Source organism: Aethalodelphis obliquidens, unplaced genomic scaffold (genome assembly GCF_003676395.1).
Source record: "Aethalodelphis obliquidens isolate GAN/ISIS:26980383/991018 unplaced genomic scaffold, ASM367639v1 scaffold12, whole genome shotgun sequence".
Classification (NCBI taxonomy): Eukaryota; Metazoa; Chordata; class Mammalia; order Artiodactyla; family Delphinidae; genus Aethalodelphis; species Aethalodelphis obliquidens.
Genome location: NW_020837956.1, coordinates 17,226,677 through 17,248,615, shown reverse-complemented (window position 1 = coordinate 17,248,615; position 21,939 = coordinate 17,226,677). Strand labels below are relative to the sequence as shown.

At 40.6% G+C, this 21,939-nt stretch overlaps 1 protein-coding gene across 13 annotated transcripts in view; it reads left to right on the top strand.

Moving 5' to 3' along the window:
* Nucleotides 1-21,719, top strand: part of LTBP1 (latent transforming growth factor beta binding protein 1) — a 419,895-nt gene extending 398,176 nt beyond the window's left edge. For all 13 annotated transcript variants that reach the window (XM_027113416.1, XM_027113415.1, XM_027113421.1 and 10 more), the window contains 3 exons: nt 13,074-13,196; nt 19,437-19,586; nt 20,737-21,719. In XM_027113416.1, the coding sequence (XP_026969217.1) occupies nt 13,074-13,196; nt 19,437-19,586; nt 20,737-20,918 (455 nt within the window). In that variant the 3' untranslated portion in view covers nt 20,919-21,719. The remainder of the gene's footprint in view (nt 1-13,073; nt 13,197-19,436; nt 19,587-20,736) is intronic.
* The last annotated feature ends 220 nt before the right edge of the window (nt 21,720-21,939 follow it).

The following is a 21,939-nucleotide window of genomic DNA, read 5'->3' as shown; positions in this document are numbered from 1 at the left end:
AAATTTAGTAGTGAATTATGCACATAGAGCCTTGGTATTAAATGTGATCATTACGTTAGTTTCCTCACTTGTAAAATGGTAGTAGCAACATCTTCCTAAGGATTGTTTGAGGGTTAAAAATGTGGTAACACATGTTAGATGCTTGGCATACAGTAAATGCTTCGTAGGTGTTAGCGATGATCATAGATCAAATCTTGTTCCAGGATATGAGTTGAGCTAATGATTATTCCCCATTGTTACCTCACTATACAGTGCTAGAAGTCTCTTTAAAAGTAAGCAAGAGTCAAAGACGATGAGGGGCAGGTGAGGGTTTGGGGACTAACGCAGAGCCAGATAATCTCTGCAGCCGCTGAGAGAACCTGCTGCTTCTGTGCCGCTCGAGGCTCCCAGGCTACCAGTGTGAGTTATTATATAATGTCTGAGAGAGGCCTTGTGCCTGGAAAAGACCATTCAGGGTTGGGTTTTAAATGAACATTCAGTGTATCCAATTTATCAATGTTAAAACCTGGACTTACCTAAGAATTTAAGTTCAACGTAAACATTTTGTCCTTCTGTTTATAAGTCCAATATTTTTATATAAAATAAGATCAAGTTTTATTTTGTGATTAATGTTTATATAGCTCAAGGAACAGATTAAACTTTCCTTGAGAGTCATTTCTATATCAAAACTCTGTTAATTAAGTCTCTAACACTTTGGCCTCTGATTTATAAATTTTATGTATTTGATTTTATCTCATGCATTTTATATACCTGAAAGGGCAGCCTCCAATCCTAATAAGCATTTTCTTCCTAGGTATTTAAGCAGCTCTTATCAATCTAATAAATCAAATTTAAAATGCAACAAATTGAATTCCCTAATGAATCTAAATACTTACTGACCTAATAGAGTTCTGTGAATTCTCAGGTAATATAAAATCCTAGATATTTCAAATTGAAATCACAAGGCCCATCAGATTATCTAGTATATGGTTCTCTTAAACATTATAGACATATTAAATAACAACAACAAAAAAAACCTTACTCTGAAACTTTCACAGTAAAGTATTAATATTCTAAACTTAATGTATGTCATTATCTGTGTAGCAGAATTATCATCTTAGGCCAGCTAAGGTTACTGGGTAGAAAAATTCATGACTGTGATTATCAGTTATTAGAGAATTAAGACCAGGACATGGGATGTGTATGCGCACAGTGTGAGTCTAAGTAGCCATGTGTGACATGCAGAGCACATTCTATTGTTTCCATGTTAACAGGGGACCCCACGTGTTCCTAATGTGTACTGTTTTTATAAGCAATACCTTCCATTGCAGTGACTCTCAAGGGAATAATCGGGCAGATAAAATTAATAAAAGCTTTTCTCTAACTACACATAACTCCCCTCAAGAATCAGGTACCTTCTGCTAAAGGTATGTGCTCACCTTATTGAAATTCTCTACCACACAAATGACAAACTTCCCCTGACCCAGTAAAGAAGGTTTGGGGCAATATTCAGAGTTCTCCAGAAAAACAGAACCAATAGGAAAGAGAGAAAGATTGATTGATTGATTGATTGATTGAGTCACTGATTCATTTTAAGGAATTGGCTCATGTGATTATAGAAGCTGGTAAATTCAAAATCTCTAGGGTGGCCTGATGTTGTGGAGGCCCAAAGAAAGCCGAGGTTCCAGGTCAAAAGCCGTCAGCCAGAAAGAGCCAGTTTTTTAGATGAAGTCTGAAGTCCAAAGGCAGTTGGGCAGTGGGCAGTGGAATTCTCTTTCTCATAGGAGGGCCAGTCTTTCTCTTCTAATCAAGCCATCAACCCATTGAAGGAGGCCCACTCACATTATGGAGGGTAATTTGATTTACTCAGATCCACCAATGTAAATGTTAACCCCATCCAGAAACACCCAAAATAATGTTTGACCAACTTCATCTGGGCACTCCGTGGCCTAACCTAGTTGACACGTGATATTAGCCATCACACTGGGATTGAAAAAAAGGTTGAGAACCAGTTAAAGAAAATATTTCCATTTTGTAGAGCTTCTCCAGCTCCCACTACCATCCTGTACAAACACACACTTAAGCAAAGGTCTTTATTTTCAGTTGGGAGTGAAATGTCGTTCTTCTCCTTCCCCAGATATACACTGGAAAAGGGCAGGGAGGAGGTGGGATCCTGAACACTCAATCAGGACCCCCGGCTGGACAGGGCTTTTATGGCAGGTCAGGGAAAACCAGGAAAGAGATATTGGACTTGTGGAAGGGAGTGAATAAACAGGAATGAATGATACAAAGGCCAGACACAAAAAGAGGGACTGCATGAGAGGAAGAACACTGGAAATGAAGCCAAATGTGGATCCTTAAAACAACATTGTTTGGGGCAGGTGCTTTAAAGGAAGAGAAAGCAATGGGCAAGTAAGCCACGTTCAGGTTATGATCATATTGCAGTCATATTAGGAAACATGATTTGTCTCAGGGTAAGGAAAGCTAAAAAGGAAAATTTTAAAAACTCTCATAAAGGGGAAAACTTACTCCATTTCCTGCTAAACTGTTGGTGACAGAACTTGGGAGGAGTGTCCTGGAACTGGGCTGCAGTTCCCAAACCCAATTCCCTGGAGTTGGTGTGAGTCAGCGAGGGTTTGGGATGCCAGCTGGGAAGGACCAGCACGCTGGTTGAAGCTGTCTCAGTGGCCTCAACAACTATTATAGAACAGCTAAATGTGACGGGAATTTGATGGAAAGATGGAAAGTTGGTGATAAGAACACTTCTGAAATTTTAGTTTGTGTATGATTTGGACTTTAGGGTATCAATTTTATTTTTATTTTTGTTGCTGTTGGAAATAAGTTTTTTTTATTACATCTTTATTGGAGTATAATTGCTTTACAATGGTGTGTTAGTTTCTGCTTTATAACAAAGTGAATCAGTTATACATATACATATGTTCCCATATCTCTTCCCTCTTGTGTCTCCCTCCCTCCCACCCTCCCTATCCCACCCCTCCAGGTGGTCACAAAGCACCGAGCTGATCTCCCGGTGCTATGCGGCTGCTTCCCACTAGCTATCTGCCTTACGTTTGGTAGTGTATATATGTCCATGCCACTCTCTCGCTTTGTCACAGCTTACCCTTCCCCCTCCCCATATCCTCAAGTCCATTCTCTAGTAGGTCTGTGTCTTTATTCCTGTCTTACCCCTAGGTTCTTCATGACATTTTTTTTCTTAAATTCCATATATATGTGTTAGCATACGGTATTTGTCTTCCTCTTTCTGACTTACTTCACTCTGTGTGACAGACTCTAGGTCTATCCACCTCATTACAAATAGCTCAATTTCATTTCTTTTTATGGCTGAGTAATATTCCATTGTATATATGGGCCACATCTTCTTTATCTATTCATCTGTCCGTGGACACTTAGGTTGTTTCCATCTCCGGGCTATTGTAAATAGAGCTGCAATGAACATTTTGGTACACGACTCTTTTTGAATTATGGTTTTCTCAGGGTATATGCCCAGTAGTGGGATTGCTGGGTCATATGGTAGTTCTATTTGTAGTTTTTTAAGGAACCTCCATACTGTTCTCCACAGTGGCTGTATCAATTTACATTCCCACCAGCAGTGCAAGAGTGTTCCCTTTTCTCCACACCCTCTCCAGCATTTATTGTTTCTAGATTTTTTGATGATGGCCATTCTGACTGGTGGGAGATGATATCTCATTATAGTTGTGATTTGCATTTCTCTAATAATTAATGATGTTGAGCATTCTTTCATGTGTTTGTTGGCAGTCTGTATATCTTCTTTGGAGAAATGTCTATTTAGGTCTTCTGCCCATTTTTGGATTGGGTTGTTTGTTTTTTTGTTATTGAGCTGCATGAGCTGCTTATAAATTTTGGAGATTAATCCTTTGTCAGTTGCTTCATTTGCAAATATTTTCTCCCATTCTGAGGGTTGTCTTTTCATCTTGTTTATGGTTTCCTTTGCTGTGCAAAAGCTTTGAAGTTTCATTAGGTCCCATTTGTTTATTTTTGTTTTTATTTCCATTTCTCTAGGAGGTGGGTCAAAAAGGATCTTGCTGTGATTTATGTCATAGAGTGTTCTGCCTATGTTTTCCTCTAAGAGTTTGATAGTTTCTGGCCTTACATTTAGGTCTTTAATCCATTTTGAGCTTATTTTTGTGTATGGTGTTAGGGAGTGATCTAATCTCATACTTTTACATGTACCTGTCCAGTTTTCCCAGCGCCACTTATTGAAGAGGCTGTCCTTTCTCCACTGTATATTCCTGCCTCCTTTATCAAAGATATGGTGACCATATGTGCGTGGGTTTATCTCTGGGCTTTCTATCCTGTTCCATTGATCTATATTTCTGTTTTTGTGCCAGTACCATACTGTCTTGATTACTGTAGCTTTGTGGTATAGTCTGAAGTCAGGGAGCCTGATTCCTCCAGCTCTGTTTTTCTTTCTCAAGATTGCTTTGGCTATTCGGGGTTGGGGTATCAATTTTATTCAAGGCTTATTTTCTTAATAGCTATACTACATTGAAGTGCTAAGAAGGCATTTGGCCATGCTCTGTTATTGAAAATATTCTGACTGGAGAATAACTTGCATTATTATTATAATCATACCTATCTATTAGAATCTTTCTAATTTAAAGCCAAAGTAGAGAAATTAAGATATGCATGTAAAATGAACCATCAGATCACAAAAAGCAGCACTTTTATTTTTCACTAACAAGCAGTCAAATTTTTAGCAGTTTAAACTTTCTACCTTGAAATCAGACATTATGAATAGGCATTCGATTTTCTAGAAATGCCTTTTTGTTGTTGATTTTCTTTTTAGTGGAAATTTTACTTTCATATATTTTAAAGAAATTTTGCTGATAGGATTTTTTTCTCTTCATTGATAGTTGAAATGTACTCTAAGAAAATGAACTGTGCTGAGTGGGACTATGAAAAATATCACTGTATGTAATTGCTTAAAGCCCTGTTCTGTGTTTGAGGTTTTGAAATCAAATAATGTTGTATTTATTTTGACCTTTTCCTAATTGACTTTGTAAGACAACTATGGCTGGAGAAAAGCCACTGGCTGCCCATGTCTTTTATATGCTGACCTCATGGCTAGAGCAGGCATGCCTGGCAGAGGAAGGGTGAGGGAAATTTTATCTCCTCTCCCTTCATGCATCAGACAGACTGTACCTCTTATGACTGTGAGGAAAGCATCTAGGAAGTGCTTAGGAAGCATGTTGGCATAAATCTGCAAGGAGCAGAAACTAGGATGATAATTATTTTGCTCAACATCAGTAGCCAGTGTCTTAAGAAGCAAATTACAAAAGATTAGCTCATTGGAAGGCTTCCAGGCACAACAAGGCCTTCTTTTATGCTTCCTTCTGAGCTTCAAGTCTCAGTGGCAAGCAGAGCTGTTATGAACAGTTGTGTTGGTTGTGCACTGTTCAACCCTAGAAGTTACCATTCACATCATAATCTTTCAGTGCCTACCAAGGTAGCCAAATAAATCATTGCCAGGGGGAAGAGTTACTAGGACTGTATCTGATTCTGAATAGATCCGGAGGGGAAGGTAAGAAGGGAGTTACTTCTGATTAAGATAAATAGCAATATATGAGCAAATCATAAAACAGATCTTAAAACAGTTCAGTTTTGCTTTGCAGCTTTAGCTTATTTCCTATAATTAAATGGGATACATATTTATGAATAATCTATTAATTATGTTTAGCAGTATTTTAATGTTGCATTAATTACCTAGAACTTGCTTTTCAAATGACGATCCAGTAGTACATCTTTATTTCATAACCTTGAGGTCTATACTTCTGAATATTCATCAAGAGAGTTTTGAACAGCTTCAAAACTTAAGATACAATTACTTTTACCCTTAGATTTTAATAATTTAGTTTTATTAAAAGAAAACAATATTTTGAAAATTTAACCTGACTTGACCTTTGAATAACATTAAATTTCTCTGGACCTCCGTTTCCTCAGCAGGAAAATGAATGAGGTTAGACTGTCCATGATTACTTACAGTGCATTCAATTCCATGATTGTCAGTCGTCTGGAAACACCCGTGTGCGCATCACCTGAAGACAATAGCGCCATCTGGTGGTGATTATCTCATATTATAGCCCACAAGTTTCAGTGACAGATTGTCTTCCCAATATTTTGCAGCCTAATAGTAAAAATGTCTGCTTAGAATTGTAGAATATGTAAGCTAGAAAGGACCTTAGAGATCAACTAGTCTTGTTTTCTCATTTTACCAATTAAAAGTAGAAAGGTTAGATGAATACCAGACTTTAAAGAATACATTTTTTTGTTTCTCTTGACTTGTTTTTTAATTGGGGTTAAATTCACATGACAAAGTTAAGCATTTTATAGTGAATAATTCAGTGGCATTTAGTATATTCCGTATGTTTTACAACATCCTTTTTAATCTTAAGCACATGTGTAGCTCAAATTTTAAAATAATTCTTACTTGATTAATGCAAAAAACATAATAGAAAAAACAAAATGTATTCCTTCCATATAATATTTATTTTACCTAATTGTTGACTTCTCAGATTGTCACTTCAGAGTAGTACTTAATGAGTAGGAAAGCAGGAAATGAAACAGTTTATCTGTCCTTCCAGTTGGAAAAATATGAAGTAGGTCAGCTTAGAAAATTAACATGTTGAACTTTCCTCGTATTTGCCTGGCGTCCCACAGAATGTAAACCCTGCCGAGACTAGACTTCATTACTTCCCTCTCCTCGACAAGTACAATTTAATTGAACATTAAGCAATTTGATCTCTTCCACCTAATAAATTGAGCAAATTCAATAAATATAAATCCTGCTAATGATAAAGCTGACCCTGGTGGGGCTGAGCTCACCAGCATTCACGGTTATTACTCTCCCTGGAATTTTAGTCAGAAATGCTTATTGCTGAACTAAGTACTTACCTGATACTTACAGTCTAGGGAATGTATTTAATAATTTTCTTCTAAGGGTTTCAGAAGGGCAGCTGTGGAATTGAAAGAGCATGGTTTTGCAGACTGACCAACAGAGTCAATCCTTCAACTAAGCTAGGACAGTTATGCTGTAAATCTTAGCTTCCTTATCGGAAACAAAAGGAGCTAATTACAGTTATTTCATAGGATTCTGAGATTTAAAGGGAAAAGTGTGTGCAAAGGTACACAGCGCCTAGCACACAGGAGCTTAATAGTGCATGTTCGCCAACTTTCCTTTTTTCGATTGTTCTTTAGCAGGGATCGGTAGTAGGCAGCGTTTATGTGGTCCTTTCATTTCCCTAAGACTTTCTGATCTATTATATATGCCTATGACTCTGAGTTACCTTCCCTCCTCTGCTTCACCTGGCTGACCCCCTTCCTGTAGATGCTCATCTCCAAAGTGAAGGCTTCCCCAGCTCTTCCTGGCTGACTCTAGGCATTACCTCTTCTTCAAGCACTATTGCACATGTCAGTGTACGGTCGTTTTATCCTTCCTCTCTCTCTCTCTCCCAAACTCCACACTGCCTGTAATATTCTCAACCTCTGGTTGGATGAGTGAGTCAATCACTGAATGGAGCAATGCACTGCCTTTAATGCTGCTAAGGCACAGTACCATAATCCTGTGCAATTGACACAGCTCAAAGGAAGGTATCTAGTCCGAAGCATAGGAAGCAGTAGGACTAGAACCCCGGGCTTTTGACTCTGGGTGCTTCTCTTTTTAGCAGGGGTCCCCAACCCCCAGGCCGCGGACTGGTACCGGGCCGCACAGCAGGAGGCGAGCGGCGGATGAGCGAGCGAAGCTTCATCTGCCGCTCCCCATCGCTCGCATCACCACCTGAACCTCCCCCCAGTCCGTGGAAAAATTGTCTTCCACGAAACCTGTCCCTGGTGCCACAAAGGTTGGGGACTGCTGCTTTTTCGGATACCTAATTTTCTCTCACCACTCAGCAAGTTTTAACATCAGGAAAGCAGGTTTACTACCTGCTCACCAGGCACTGTGGATAAGAGTGTACTCTCTGAGAATAAGCATAAGCAGACAGACACCTAAACACATGTCCAGTTCCACAGGGTGTGGCATCAGCAGTAGAATCCTCTCTCTTACGTTCCTTCTTCTGTCATCAGTACTGGACGGTATGTTCTGTAAATGGTCAACATTTTTCTAATTCCATAGCTTTTGCTAATTTCAAAGAAAAGTGCCAATTATACTACTGGCTCAGCATGCGCTCAGGTAAATATTCGTTCCATTCTCCCTGTCTCCTTCCTCCATTTCCTGGTGTGTATGTTTTCCAAACACCATCATCAATTAATAGTACATGTGGAGGCCTGTAGGAAAAACACCTGATCTAGAAGTTTCAGTAAAATATGACCCATTTTTCTTTACGCATATGAATTGGTCCTTCTCCTTTTTTTGAAAATCATGCACTTCAAACTTTAGAGCACTAGGTTTTCATCCCTGATGTGTGGAGAACAAAATGCAGCCTCTTCATCATTTCTAAAAGCAGCTGAATTTAATCTGCCTCAGTCAGACTTCACCTCCCAGTTTCCTCACATGCCTGATTGGCACTGTGATGTGTGACTGTCCAGGCCAGCCCTACAGATGTGTCTGTCATAAGGAAGGAGATTTCCTGCCAGGATATGATAATGTGCTTCCCATTGCTGCTGACAGCGGGAGCCCCAGACCTCTTGGCTCCAGGGGGGCAATTTTTAAACTTTTTTTTCAATTTAGTATTAAAATCAAAGCAGTACCATCTGTCATGTGACTCTGCCATGCCAGGGAACTGAGCGTGATCCATGGCCTGGATCTTGTTTAGACCACGTAAGTGATGGCAGCCCACACCATCCCATGTGTGTCTTTCATAGCTTTGATCAAGAGCTTAGCATTTGTGCCTGCAGAGGTGAGGAGTGCAACGAGTGGGGGGACTTTGAGGTGTGAATATTTCTACTTCCTATTCATTTCACATTCATATCTGGCTAGATCCTGGACGGACACATTGTGTCCCAGAAATGGCATTTGCCTCACAAAGTACAAGCCCTGCTAAGCAGAGCTCTTCCTTTGCACCAAGCCCCAGACAACTAGGTGCTTAACTGTTGTCAATTTGCTTAAGTAAGGAGTGTCTTGCAGAAGGAAAAAAACTCTAGGGACAAAAAAATGTGTTCATCTCGACGTGTTGAGCTGGATGAAGTGGCAGCCAAGAGATTCTCATGGGCTGCCATCGGGAGCTGTGGCAACAGTTCAGGGATCTGCTATTCCCAGCTCCACAGCCTCAGCCAACCACAACTCACTGCCTCCCCAGCTGGACTATAGCCGTGACCCAGCCCTAGGGATAACCAAGGCCAAGCGCCGCCAAGCTCAGTGAGCTCTGGTGTGGCTTGGGTTGCTCAGAGATCCAGCACATGTTAGAAAGGTGCATGTGCCCAGATCCTGGAGGAGACGCCTTACCCAGGATTCACTAGAAAACTCCACGATATTCCAGTCGTTGCCTTAAAAGATGATGAGAAACCTACTGGCTACTCAAGGCATTTCTAATGCCTTGAGCATATACTAACAACTGCTGAACATATGCTGAGCATATACTAACAACTGCTGAACATCAGTTTTTCCCCCTGTATTTTGAGTTTTGTTGATCTAGTGTTATAATGTGTTGTTGCTGATACCTTATCACTGTCTGATCAAGTGACTAAATTTGGCCAGGCAGTCAATAATTTTTGAGATGAAGACATCTCTCTCTGTTTACTGAGTTGGAGTTTTCCTCCATCTATTTAAAAATTTCAGATCTTGAAACAATATCTAAAAACATCTGGAGACTGTGCTTTCATTGCTCTTAATTTATTGTACAGGTCTTTGCCCATTGACAACTACGTTTAAAGTTTTGCTAACACTATGTTATATCAACCATTCTGATACCGTCTTTGCAAATCCTCATTTATTTCCAGGTGTTCGGCAGGGACATGAGTGATTTTACCTTAAAATTTTCTTGGTGCTTCAAAATTTATGAACAGTTCCATAACATCATCTCATTTTTTAATATACCAGTAACAGAGAGGCAAACAGGAATTATCCCCATGTGACAGATGTGAAAACTGAGGCTTGCCCACAGTTGCTAAGCTGGAAAGTAAGTGGTACAGTCAGGACTTGAGCCCTGGCTTCTGCCTCCGAAGCCCATGTTCTTTTCATTATCCCGTGCTCATTTCACCCTTGACCCTGGCCAAGAATGAGAGCAGATGTGTGCAATGGGAGAGGCAGCATGGATGGATTAGGATAGACCCATCATGCTCCCAGAAAAATAACCCAAAATGCATGTCCTGGTGTTGATGGGACTGTAGCACATACAGTCAAAAGAGAGTAGTACATTTAATATAGAAATGATGTTTTGATAACTGACCAAAAATCTTGAAGTTTGGATTGGTAACGTGTTAGATAAAGTGAAGCAGCAAAGGACAGTAAGCTCTAGAAACTTGAGAAAAATGCATGTCCAGGGATGAAGGGAGGGGAAGGAAGATGCAGCAAACCGCAGAGGGTCCCCCGCCCATTACTCTCCTCTGCTTCCCTTTACGGCCTGGGTCACGTCCAAAGCCTTTCTTAGGAACTACTTGGTAGTCCCCAAACACAGCTTACAGTTTGCTTTTGTGATGCCTTTGGGTAAACTCTTTTTAGTAGAATCCCAAATATCTTCTATTAAGTAAATCCTTCTCATCTACTTAGTTTCAGGTCAAGTGTTCCTTTTCTAGGAAGCTGTTCCTAAACATCACACAGGAACAGAAGTCCATTCCTCCTCCACTCCTCTCCCATTTGATCCCTTCCTTTTGTGATGTTAGACGGTGAGAGCTTGGAGGGTGGAGACCAGGTCATTTCTTGGTGGAAGAGGCATGGTCTGGGGAAAAGCCATGGGCCCGGGACTTGAGAGCGAGACGCTGAAGAGGAGCGTATGCTCTCAGCCATCTCTGGACTTAGGTTTGCAAAATAAGAGCATGAATTAATTTTTTTTAATATCCACTCTTGATCACAACTGTTGCCTGGATACAAAATGTTGTCTCCCTTTCAGATGTACAACAAATGTATATAAAAAGTCATGAGAGGGCTTCCCTGGTGGCGCAGTGGTTGAGAGTCTGCCTGCCGATGCAGGGGACACCGGTTCGTGCCTCGGCCCAGGAAGATCCCACATGCCGCGGAGCGGCTGGGCCTGTAAGCCATGGCCGCTGAGCCTGCGCGTCCGGAGCCTGTGCTCCGCGGCGGGAGAGGCCACAGCGGTGAGAGGCCCACGTACCGCAAAAAAAAAAAAAGTCATGAGAGAAAATGACCTCAGTGTGTGAAACTTGTAAACATTTCTGCGATCTTGCATTTGCAGGGAAATCCTTAATTATTCTCTTTCAAACCTGAAGCAGAACTGACAACCATTTGTGTTCTCTTTGTTTGAAGCTTTATTTTTGTGAGTCAATGGTCTTTTTCCAGGTTTAGCTCTTTCCTTAATGAAATTAATATTTCTCATGAAGTGGTTTCGTGAGGAAGTGCTCGGCGATGTCTGGGATGGGGGTGTGCGCCATTCCTGGAATGCTTCCCACAAGAAGAATTTTAGGAAGGGGCAACCATGATCCTACCCTGTCTAGGGGTTCAGGGTCTTTTCTGCTTTTACGCTCCCGTTTTGCACTTTAGGGGAGAATGTGCGGGTGTGTGCACGTGCATGCATGCGCAGACACACACATACCTCACACACACCTTTGACTCCTTTAAGAGGAAGGTGATGGAAGAAAGCCTTGAGAGTTCACACGCTTGTCTCAGTGCTTTTCTTTAGTTTTGTTACAGAAGGAACTAAAATAGGGGGAAACTCCTTCAATCTGTGGTCCAGGCAAGTGTGGCTGCTGGCTGGTGTGGCTGCCCTGAGTGTCCAGCCAGTCCTGGGGCCGGCTGACCTGCAGCTCTCAGTTCCGGCAGAGATGTTGAAGTCTAGGTAGCCCCAGAATTTTCACCAACTGCTAGATGAATCCTCAGGCAGTATATTTTCTATAAAATGTGCATTCAGAGCATGAAGATATCTCTTCTAAAGCTTTCCTCTCTAGACCTTCTAAATAACTCTGCTCCAAAGTACGGGTAAGAGCCCAAGGCCATGAAATGCACTGAAAGCACAATCATCCCCGAACATGTGGAGAACCAAGATCCCATGTGCTATAGGTGGGTCCTGTGAGGAGGACTAAAGGGGGAGTTAAGTCAGATGGCCATGGGAATGGGAATGTGGCCTCAAGAAGTGGTAACTGCAGATGAATTTAGCTCAGGTGCAGAAGAGGCAAAGACAAGAATTACAAAGGAGCTAAGGTAGATGTAGGAGAGGAAGAATGTTAAGTGTACCCCCTTCAGCCGCATGATTGAGTTCAAGTATGGTGCTGCCTCATACCAGTTGTCATTTAGCCACTCGATGCTTCTACTTCCCATTGGTAAAATGGAGATAATAGTAGCTTTTCATAGGGTGGTGTAAATATTTTACTGAATTAATGTGTATTAAGTGCTTAAAACAGTACCTGGCACAGAGCAAACATTATACAACTCTTAGCTATTATTACTAGTACCATTACGTCACTATTACTGTTATGATGAGATCATCATCATCACTGCTATAATGTTATTCATAAGGGACCAGGTCTTGAGTAGAGAAGAGTAGGTACTAAATTCAAATGGTACTTAGTTGCATCTTCATTTGGTTGTGTCTCATTTTTGGATCACCAGAGATGCATTTTTTTCTCTATTGAGTGGAAAAGTTTATCTCTGTATGAATGACTACTTTATACGCTTTAAATGTTTTGATGAAAACACCTGATGGGTTCAGATAAAGCCATTCTTCCAAAAGGCTTGCAGCACTCTCCGATGGCTCATGTTTTCAGTCCTTTACTCTCCTGGGATACATTCTACCAACTGTTCAGCTACTGTGTTGGGTCTGCTATTCAGAATCTTAATTATGCTGTACAGCATGAATTGTATGTGGATGAATAGAGCACCCATAAGGAATATTGAGATGTTTCAGGATGAGGGGTGTGTGTGGGAGATGGGGCACGCAGTGACTGGGTGCATCCAGGTGCGAGCAAACAGCGATGGTGTGTCACGTTCATTGTCATTTCCTTCTTAGGTGACTATGCCCAGCTGTGTAACATCCCCGTCACGGGACGCCGGCAGCCATATGGACAGGATGCCTTGGTCGACTTCAGTGAACAGTACGCTCCCGAAGCTGATCCCTACTTCATTCAGGACCGTAAGCAACCTTTTTAGTTACTTTGGAACTAAATTGTGGTTCTGAAGTTTAGTCAGTGGTTCTCAAAATGTAGTCCCTGAGAACTTGTAAGAAATGCAAATTTGCGAGCTGTGCTGTAGGCCTGCTGAATCAGGTACTGGGGTGAGACCCACCAATCGGCTTTACCAGCCCTCTGAGTAAGCCCTACGTACACTCAAGTTTGAGAACCACCGGATCAGATTATGAGTCTCACTGGTGGGAATGCTATTACGTTTATTTTCTTTTATTTATTTATTTTTTGAATTTTTATTTATTTATTTTTATAAATTTATTTGTTTTTATTTTTGGCTGTGTTGGGTCTTTGTTCTGTGCACAGGCTTTCTCTAGCTGCAGCGAGTGGTGCACGGGCTTCTCATTCTCATGGCCTCTCCTGCTGCAGAGCACAGGCTCAGTAGTCGTGGCACATGGGCTTAGTTGCTCCGTGGCATGTGGGAATCTTCCCGGGGCCAGGGATCGAACCCGTGTCCCCTGCATTAGCAGGCAGATTCCCACCCACTGTGCCACCAGGGAAGCCCTATTTATTTTTTTATACAGCAGGTTCTTATTAGTCAATTTTACACACATCAGGGTATACATGTCAATCCCAATCTCCCATGCATCACACCACCACCCCAACCCGCCCCCCCACCGCTTTCCCCCCTTGGTGTCCATACATTTGTTCTCTACATCTGTGTCTCTATTTCTGCCCTGCAAACCAGTTCATCTGTACCATTTTTCTAGGTTCCAAATATATGCGATAATATATGATATTTTTCTCTTTCTGACTTACTTCACTCTGTATGACAGTCTCTAGATCCATCCACGTCTCAACAAATGACCCAATTTCGTTCCTTTTTATAACTGAGTAATATTCCATTGTATATATGTACCACATCTTCTTTATCCATTTGTCTGTCGATGGGCATTTAGGTTGCTTCCATGACCCGGCTATTGTAAATAGTGCTGCAGTGAACATTGGGGTGCATGTGTCTTTTTGAATTATGGTTTTCTCTGGGTATATGTCCATTAGTGGGATTGCTGGATCATATGGGAATTCTATTTTTAGCTTTTTAAGGAACCTCCATACTGTTCTCCATAGTGGCTGTATCAATTTACATTCCCACCAACAGTGCAAGAGGGTTCCCTTTTCTCCACACCCTCTCTAGCATTTGTTGTTTGTAGATTTTCTGATGATGTCCATTCTAACTGGTGTGAGGTGATACCTCATTGTAGTTTTGATTTGCATTTCTCAATTAGTGATGTTGAGCAGCTTTTCATGTGCTTCTTGGCCATCTGTGTGTCTTTGGAGAAATGTCTATTTAGCTCTTCTGCCCGTTTTTGGATTGGGTTGTTTTTTAATATTGAGCTGCATTAGCTGTTTATATATTTTGGAGATTAATCCTTTGTCCGTTGCTTCGTTTGCAAATATTTCCTCCCATTCTGAGGGCTGTCTTTTCGTCTTGTTTATGGTTTCCTTTGCTGTGTAAAAGCTCTGAAGTTTCATTAGGTCCCATTTGTTTATTTTTGTTTTTATTTCCATTGCTCTAGGAGGTGGATCAAAAAATATCTTGCTGTGATTTATGTCAAAGAGTGTTCTTATGTTTTCCTCTAAGAGTTTTTATAGCATCTGGTCTTACATTTAGGTCTCAAATCCATTTTGAGTTTATTTTTGTGTGTGGTGTTAGGGAGTGTTCTAATTTCATTCTTTTACATGTAGCTGTCCAGTTTTCCCAGCACCACTTATTGAAGAGACTGTCTTGTATATCCTTGCCTCCTTTGTCATAGATTAGCTGACCACAGGTGTGTGGGTTTATCTCTGGGCTTTCTATCTTGTTCCATTAATCTATATTTCTGTTTTTGAGCCAGTACCATATTGTCCTGATTACTGTAACTTTGTAGTATAGTCTGAAGTCAGGGACTCTGATTCCTCCAGCTCTGCTTTTTTACCCTCAAGACTGCTTTGGCTATTCGGGGTCTTTTGTGTCTCCATACAAATTTTAAGATTTTTTGTTCTAGTTCTGGAAAAAATGCCATTGGTAATTTGATAGGGATTGCATTGAATCTGTAGATTGCTTTGGGACATTTAAAGAAAATGTTATTTGTTATAACTTCCATGACAAAATCATTTTTTTACCCATGAAGTGGTGGCCTAGTTTAAGGGTCAGTCTTCTCGATAGCTTGGTTATTATACTGCAGTCTTTTTTCATACAAGGAAATGGTAAACATTAACTGTACTGAGTTGATTTTTTTAACATCTTTATTGTAGTTGCTTTACAATGTTGTTGTGTTAGTTTCTGCTGTATAACAAAGTGAATCAGCTATACGTATACATATATCCCAATATCCCCTTCCCTCTTGGTCTCCCTCCCACCCTCCCTATCCCACCTCTCTAGGTGGTCACATAGCACTGAGCTGATCACCCTGTGCTATGCAGCTGCTTCCCACTAGCTATCTACTTACATGTGGTAGTGTATATATGTCAATGCCTCTCTCTCATTTCATCCCAGTTTACCCTTCCCCCTCCCCATGTCCTCAAGTCCATTCTCTTAGAATGGGAGATAAAACGATTGCTCTCCTGGTCAGAGATTAATCTTTAGAATTCACTTGTGAGGGGGTTTATTAAGTAAGAAAGGATGGGTGATGCTTTTCCTGGATTTGTGAGCAGACTTTTCAAATGGGAGGTGGAGTGTGTATGTGTGAATCCTGTTCCCATTTAGAAAGTAAATGCCTAAATGTACAACCAGAGTGTCCCGGATATGAAGCCACATAAGCTAAATATGTCTGTGGGAGAGACCAGAGCTTTCACATACAGACTAATTATGTGAAGTCTGAAAAATGGGATGGTACAAATTGAAATATCAGTAGATAATGGGTTGTCTGCCTTCAAGAATGGGACTAGAGCAGTGGCGTCCAGGTGCCTGTTCCACATCCTACATAGGGGGCCTCATTGCAGCAAGTGAAGCTGCTCCAGATTTTCAAGACAGAATCCCTGCAGACCAGGTAGTTGGGGTTAGGACTTCGGGGACACTGCTGAAATTATAAAATACAGCAATGCTCTTCTTTCTTTGGGACCTTTCACCTGTGCACAAAGCAAACTAGCTGTGACCTGGGTCCTGAGGAGCAACACAAGCTTTGTGGCTGCCTCTGGAGCTACTTCAGTTCTGAGCCAAAGAGTGTTTTCCTCCTTTCCCTTCCCTCCTTTTGTTTTTTAAAGTATGCAGTATATTGATCCTTCAGCCAAATTAAAACTGCTTTAAAATTTACGTGAAAACAGCATTCTATTAAATCAGCTGGGTTGGGTCTTCTAGACCTGAGTGGATCTAGAGCATTGCCAGCATCCAGAAGGACCCCTGGTTCCCCTTTTCCCAGCCACCCTCCCACCCCCTCAGGGTAACCACTATCCTAACACCTTAGATCAGTGGTCCCCAACCTTTTTGGCACCAGGGACCGGTTTTGTGGAAGACAATTTTTCCACAGATGTGGGGGGGGGGCGTGGTTGCAGGATGATTCAAGCTCATTACATTCATTGTGCACATTATTACATTGTAATATATAATGAAATAATTATACAACTCACCATAATGCTAACAGGAGGTGGAGCTCAGGCAGTAATGCGAGCAATGGGGAGCGGCAGATGAAGCTCCACTCACTTGCCCACTGCTCACCTCCTGCTGTGCGGCCCAGTTCCTAACAGGCCATGGACCAGTACCGGTCTGTAGCCCAGGGGTTGGGGACCCCTGCCTTAGGTTTTCTTTAATCAACCACAAATAATCATGCACTACTTCAAGAAATGTGCTTAAATACATTGACAGCTATAAGCCTGTGCACTTATGATTTCTACACTTCTGTGTATATATTTATAGGTCAGTAAACATTTACTTTAAAAAAAAAGGGAGAAGAAATATTAAAGTTGCAAGAAAGTACAGTTTGCCTGCCCCATAAATTGAAAATACCTGCCCCATAAATCCAAAATACCAGGGTAAATCTACATGTAACTCTGACGCAATCCCATGGCTTGTGTGTGCAGCCTCTAATGCATTATAGTTCAGATGCCAGGAATTTTAATGGTGAAGTGTTCTGGCTTATGTAGTTTTTTTTTAAGCTGTCATTGCTTTAAAACTTTTAAAATTCACTACAAATGTTAAGAAATAAGCATGTTGGTATCAGGTCAATTTCCTGTTTAGCAACATAGGAAGTTGCAGATGCAGTTCGAAGACCCCCCCAGGTTTGACTATGTAACAGCCTTTAAATTTCTTACAAGTTGCAGAGAAATAGCTCCTCCTTCCTAGACCAGGATCAAAGCCTCTCTGGCCCTACTGAAGACATAAAATCGTATGAGGTAAGATAGTAAAAGAGAGGCTGAACCACACCACCTTTATTATTCATCATCTTGTGCCTCTCTGTTGAAGAAAGTTGGGCTAATGACTGGTGTCACCTTTAGTTAGAGCAGTATTTCTAAAACTGGAATTTTCTAGAGCAGAGATCAACTTTTTCTATAAATGGCCAGATAGTAAAATTTGTAGGCTTTGCAGGCTATATAGTCTCTTTTGTAGCTACTCAACTGTGCTCTGGAATCAGGAAAGCAGCCACAGACAGATATTAGCAAATAGGTGAGGCTGTGTTCCAGTAAACTTCATTTATAAAAATAGGTAGCAGGCCCACTTTAGAGCACGGGCTGTCCTTTGCTGACTGCTGTTGTTTTAGAGTCCTGTAGAAGTATTTTGGGGAGTCTGATTAATGCGTGTGTAGGAGTTTCAAATTTTAATTTCATGTTTTAACTTCTATAATAAACATAATTTTACTAGTTAAAATGGACTTTACTGTGTTACCTGGACTTTGAAATATTTCCATAGGTTGACTTTCTTGTCAATATTTCTCAAACTGGCTTCAGGATCTGCTGACAGTCTTGATGCCCAGTCGTATTTTTTTTCCTTTTTAGATGCATTACTTAATTTTTAAAATCATTGTTAGACCTTACAGCCCTGCATAAGAAATGATATTTTGCTGCCCCCTGCAGTTCGACTGGAGAATTACTTCAAAGGCCAGATGTAGAGTTCTGACCCTAGGTTGATTTTTTTTTTTCCCCTTAAAAGCTAATACGTGGGGCTTCCCTGGTGGTGCAGTGGTTAAGAATCTGCCTGCGAATGCAGGGGACACAGGTTCAAGCCCTGGTCCAGGAAGATCCCACATGCTGCGGAGCAACTAAGCCTGTGCGCCACAATGACTGAGCCTGTGCTCTAGAGCCCATAAGCCACAACTGCTGAAGCCTGCGCTAGAGCCCGTGCTCTGCAACGAGAGAAGCCACTGCAATGAGAAGCCCACACACTGCAACGAAGAGTAGCCCACACTCGCTGCAACTACAGAAAACCTTGCACAGCAATGAAGACCCAACACAGCCAAAAACAAATTTATAAAAAAAAAAAAGCAAATACATGCTGCCTTCAGAAGGTGGGGGAAGAGGATAAGACCCCCACGTCAACAGTGTGTTTGGGTCACCGTGGATTTACAACTTTCTAGAAACAGAGGAAAATATTCTTGATGCCTGGCTACATTGTTTTTGTACTACTAAACTCTAGCTCCGAATCAGTTTAAAGATATCTAAAAAAAAAGAGCCAAACAAGAGCTTCTTTGTTTCTTTAAAAGAATTTTGGTTTTCTAAACAGAAATATGTATTTCTCGTTTATCAGGATGTTGTGAGTTCCTTTTACTGCCTTTATCCTTTGATCCCCCAAGAGCCCTTTTGTAAGGCTCATTCCAAAGCCAGAGCAAACAGACCTCACGTGGCAAGCCAGCCTGGGTTTTCTTCGCTCCTGGGAACTCCCCATGAAAGAGCACTGCCTCCGATGCTGTGCATCTTAGCAAATGTCTACTCTCATAGTGAGTTCCATCGGTTCTATCCTGAAAGATGTTCTGACATTTACCCTACCGAGAACTCAGGAAATTTAAAATCTTAGACAAAAAATTTTAATAATTAAGGGCAAAAAAATACCCTACTTGCTGTATCATTTTATGTGATTCAAGATGTGGGGCTAATCTGTACAACCTACACAAGATTGGTAATAGTTTGCTTAATATCGTGTACAGATATATTCACTTAAATTTTAATGCTATCTTTAAGGAATGGGAAATATGTATGTATGATGAACCATAACCTTAATGATCACAAAAAACAGTGTAAGAGGTTGAAAATTTGTAACTTGCCTCCTGTCCTTTCCCTTCCAGGTTTTTTAAATAGCTTTGAGGAGTTGCAGGCTGAAGAATGTGGCATCCTCAACGGCTGTGAAAACGGGCGCTGTGTCAGGGTGCAGGAAGGTTACACCTGCGATTGCTTTGATGGGTATCACTTGGATATGGCCAAGATGACCTGTGTTGGTAAGAATCATATGTATTTGATGGGAAATTACTCTTTTCCTGAATGCCCTGTGGCTGGACCTCAGACAATCTAGTACATTTAAGATTTGCAGAGTTTCAGTTTGGGAAGATGAGAAAAGTTCTGGAGATGGACAGTGGTGACGATTACACAAAAATGTGAAGGTACTTAATGCCACTGGACTCTCCACTCAAAAGTGGTTAAAATGGTCAATTTTATGTTCCATATATTTTACCACAAATTTTTAAAAAGTTGGTATTTAAGAATTCATATAAATGGTACATACCTATGGAGGAAAGGCCAGAAAATTTGGGGTAATTAGTTTGACTCTTTTAAATTGAGCTTTTGACTCTGCAGCAAATGTTTTCCCTGAATACCTGACACCAGCAAGAGGGGAATATAGATGAAAAAGAAAATACAACTTCTATTTTAGAGAAAGTTCTTTTCATAACTCTCACGTTGCCTTCCCTCTTACTTTTAAGAGAAGAGTAAAAATATGTTTATCCTTACCGTGTGATTGAGGACGTGTTCCTGAGCCTGCTGGCCTCCTTGCTAAATGACCCTTGACTTGTAGCATTTTTTTCCTCTATTTTTGTGGCTGTTTTGCTCCGTCGTGTAGTTTCCCCACTTCAATTTTGTTAGTCCCAATCTGAAGTGGGTCTAAAAAAAAGGTAACCTGGGTTATTAAAGGTGTTTCAAGTGCATAGAGCCTTTCTTTCCTGTGGAAAGAAATCTAAGAAAGTAACTTAAACCTTTTGAGAGGCTGCTCAGAGGCTCTCTTTATTTCTCTTGACAACCTAACAGTTCTTCGGCATGTGCAGAGAGGAATTTAGAAGTAGGATAGTTGTTCCAGCTTCCTTAAGGTTTGACTATAAAAAGTCAAGCTGACAAAATGGTCCCTGTTGTGTTAAATAACAAACAGGGAAAGAAATTCTAGAACCTCCTGGATAATCACCTTTTTAAGATCTATAAAGTAGTATTTCTCTTGCATGTAATTGAAAGACAATAATGGGAAAGACTGCAGTTTACTGGGGGGAGAGCACAGAACAGCCAGGCTGTGTTCAGGCCGGATGCCTAAGGTAGGGTGTAGATTGCATTTCCTCCTGGAGCAATGTTGAAGCTTGCTAACCTGCGTGGTTTGGCTTATTGCAGATGTCAACGAATGTGATGAGTTGAACAACCGGATGTCTCTCTGCAAGAATGCCAAGTGTATCAACACCGAAGGTTCCTATAAGTGTGTGTGTCTGCCCGGCTTTGTACCTTCCGACAAGCCAAACTACTGCACTCCATTGAATACCGCCTTGAATTTAGAAAAAGACAGTGACCTGGAGTAAAAGTGAAGCTACATAACCTAAACCTGTATACTCTGCACTGTGTAAAGGAGAAAGAGAAATGTATTATACTTCAGACATTTCACTTGACCCAGAATGTTGGAAATATGGAAACATCATGGAATTGTATATCCTCAGAAGCGAAAGGATTCAGTGTGAGCCTGACTTGTGTGACAGACCAAATGGACATTTCTCTGAAAAAACAGTATATATAGTCTGTTCATATGTAAAATTCAGTGGAAAAGAGGCAGAACAGTGCTATTATTTTAAACAGAAGGTTGTATTATTATGTTTTTTGTTTTGATATTTTTTACTATTGCTTGATTAAATCTGGCATTTAAATAGTGGTGGAAATATTTTATATAATTTTCATTTTTTGGTTATGCAGTTCCTTGGCTACTGTTTCTTTCAAATGTCAAGTGCAAAAGCCTTTGATAAAATATTGTTTAAACTATTATAAGTATTGTTACACAGGGTTATGCTATTCCTGGTCTGGAACATTTTTAAAATCCAAATTGTCCTGTGGAGCAGGCAGTGATTAATTGTTTCAAAACTTTTATACACATTTGGAGAAAAGTACTTTATATTTACAATGTGGTATCTGATTTTAATGTCCATTTTTAGCCAAGCTGCTGGTAGGTGTTCATTGGATCCCTTTCCTACAAATGGAAGAACTAATGAGCTTACATTAGTGTTTGTTACAATGTGTAAAGTAGGACCAGCAAATTTTAAAACTTGATGATCCCAATATATTTACCATTGTATGTTAAAGCAAAATAAATCACCATTTTTTTAGAAAATTTCTACATCCGAATAATGTCAATGACCATGTGCACACAAGTTGTTCCCGACCACCCCACTCTATCAATGGTCTTCTATGAATGTAGAGTGTTTTACAGGTTAATTATTACATTTGTTAGATACTGTTATGGGTGGAATTGTGTCCCTGGAATTCATGTTGAGTCATGTCCCCTCAGTACCTCAGACTATGACTGTATTTTTAGATGAGCTAATTAAGGTTGAA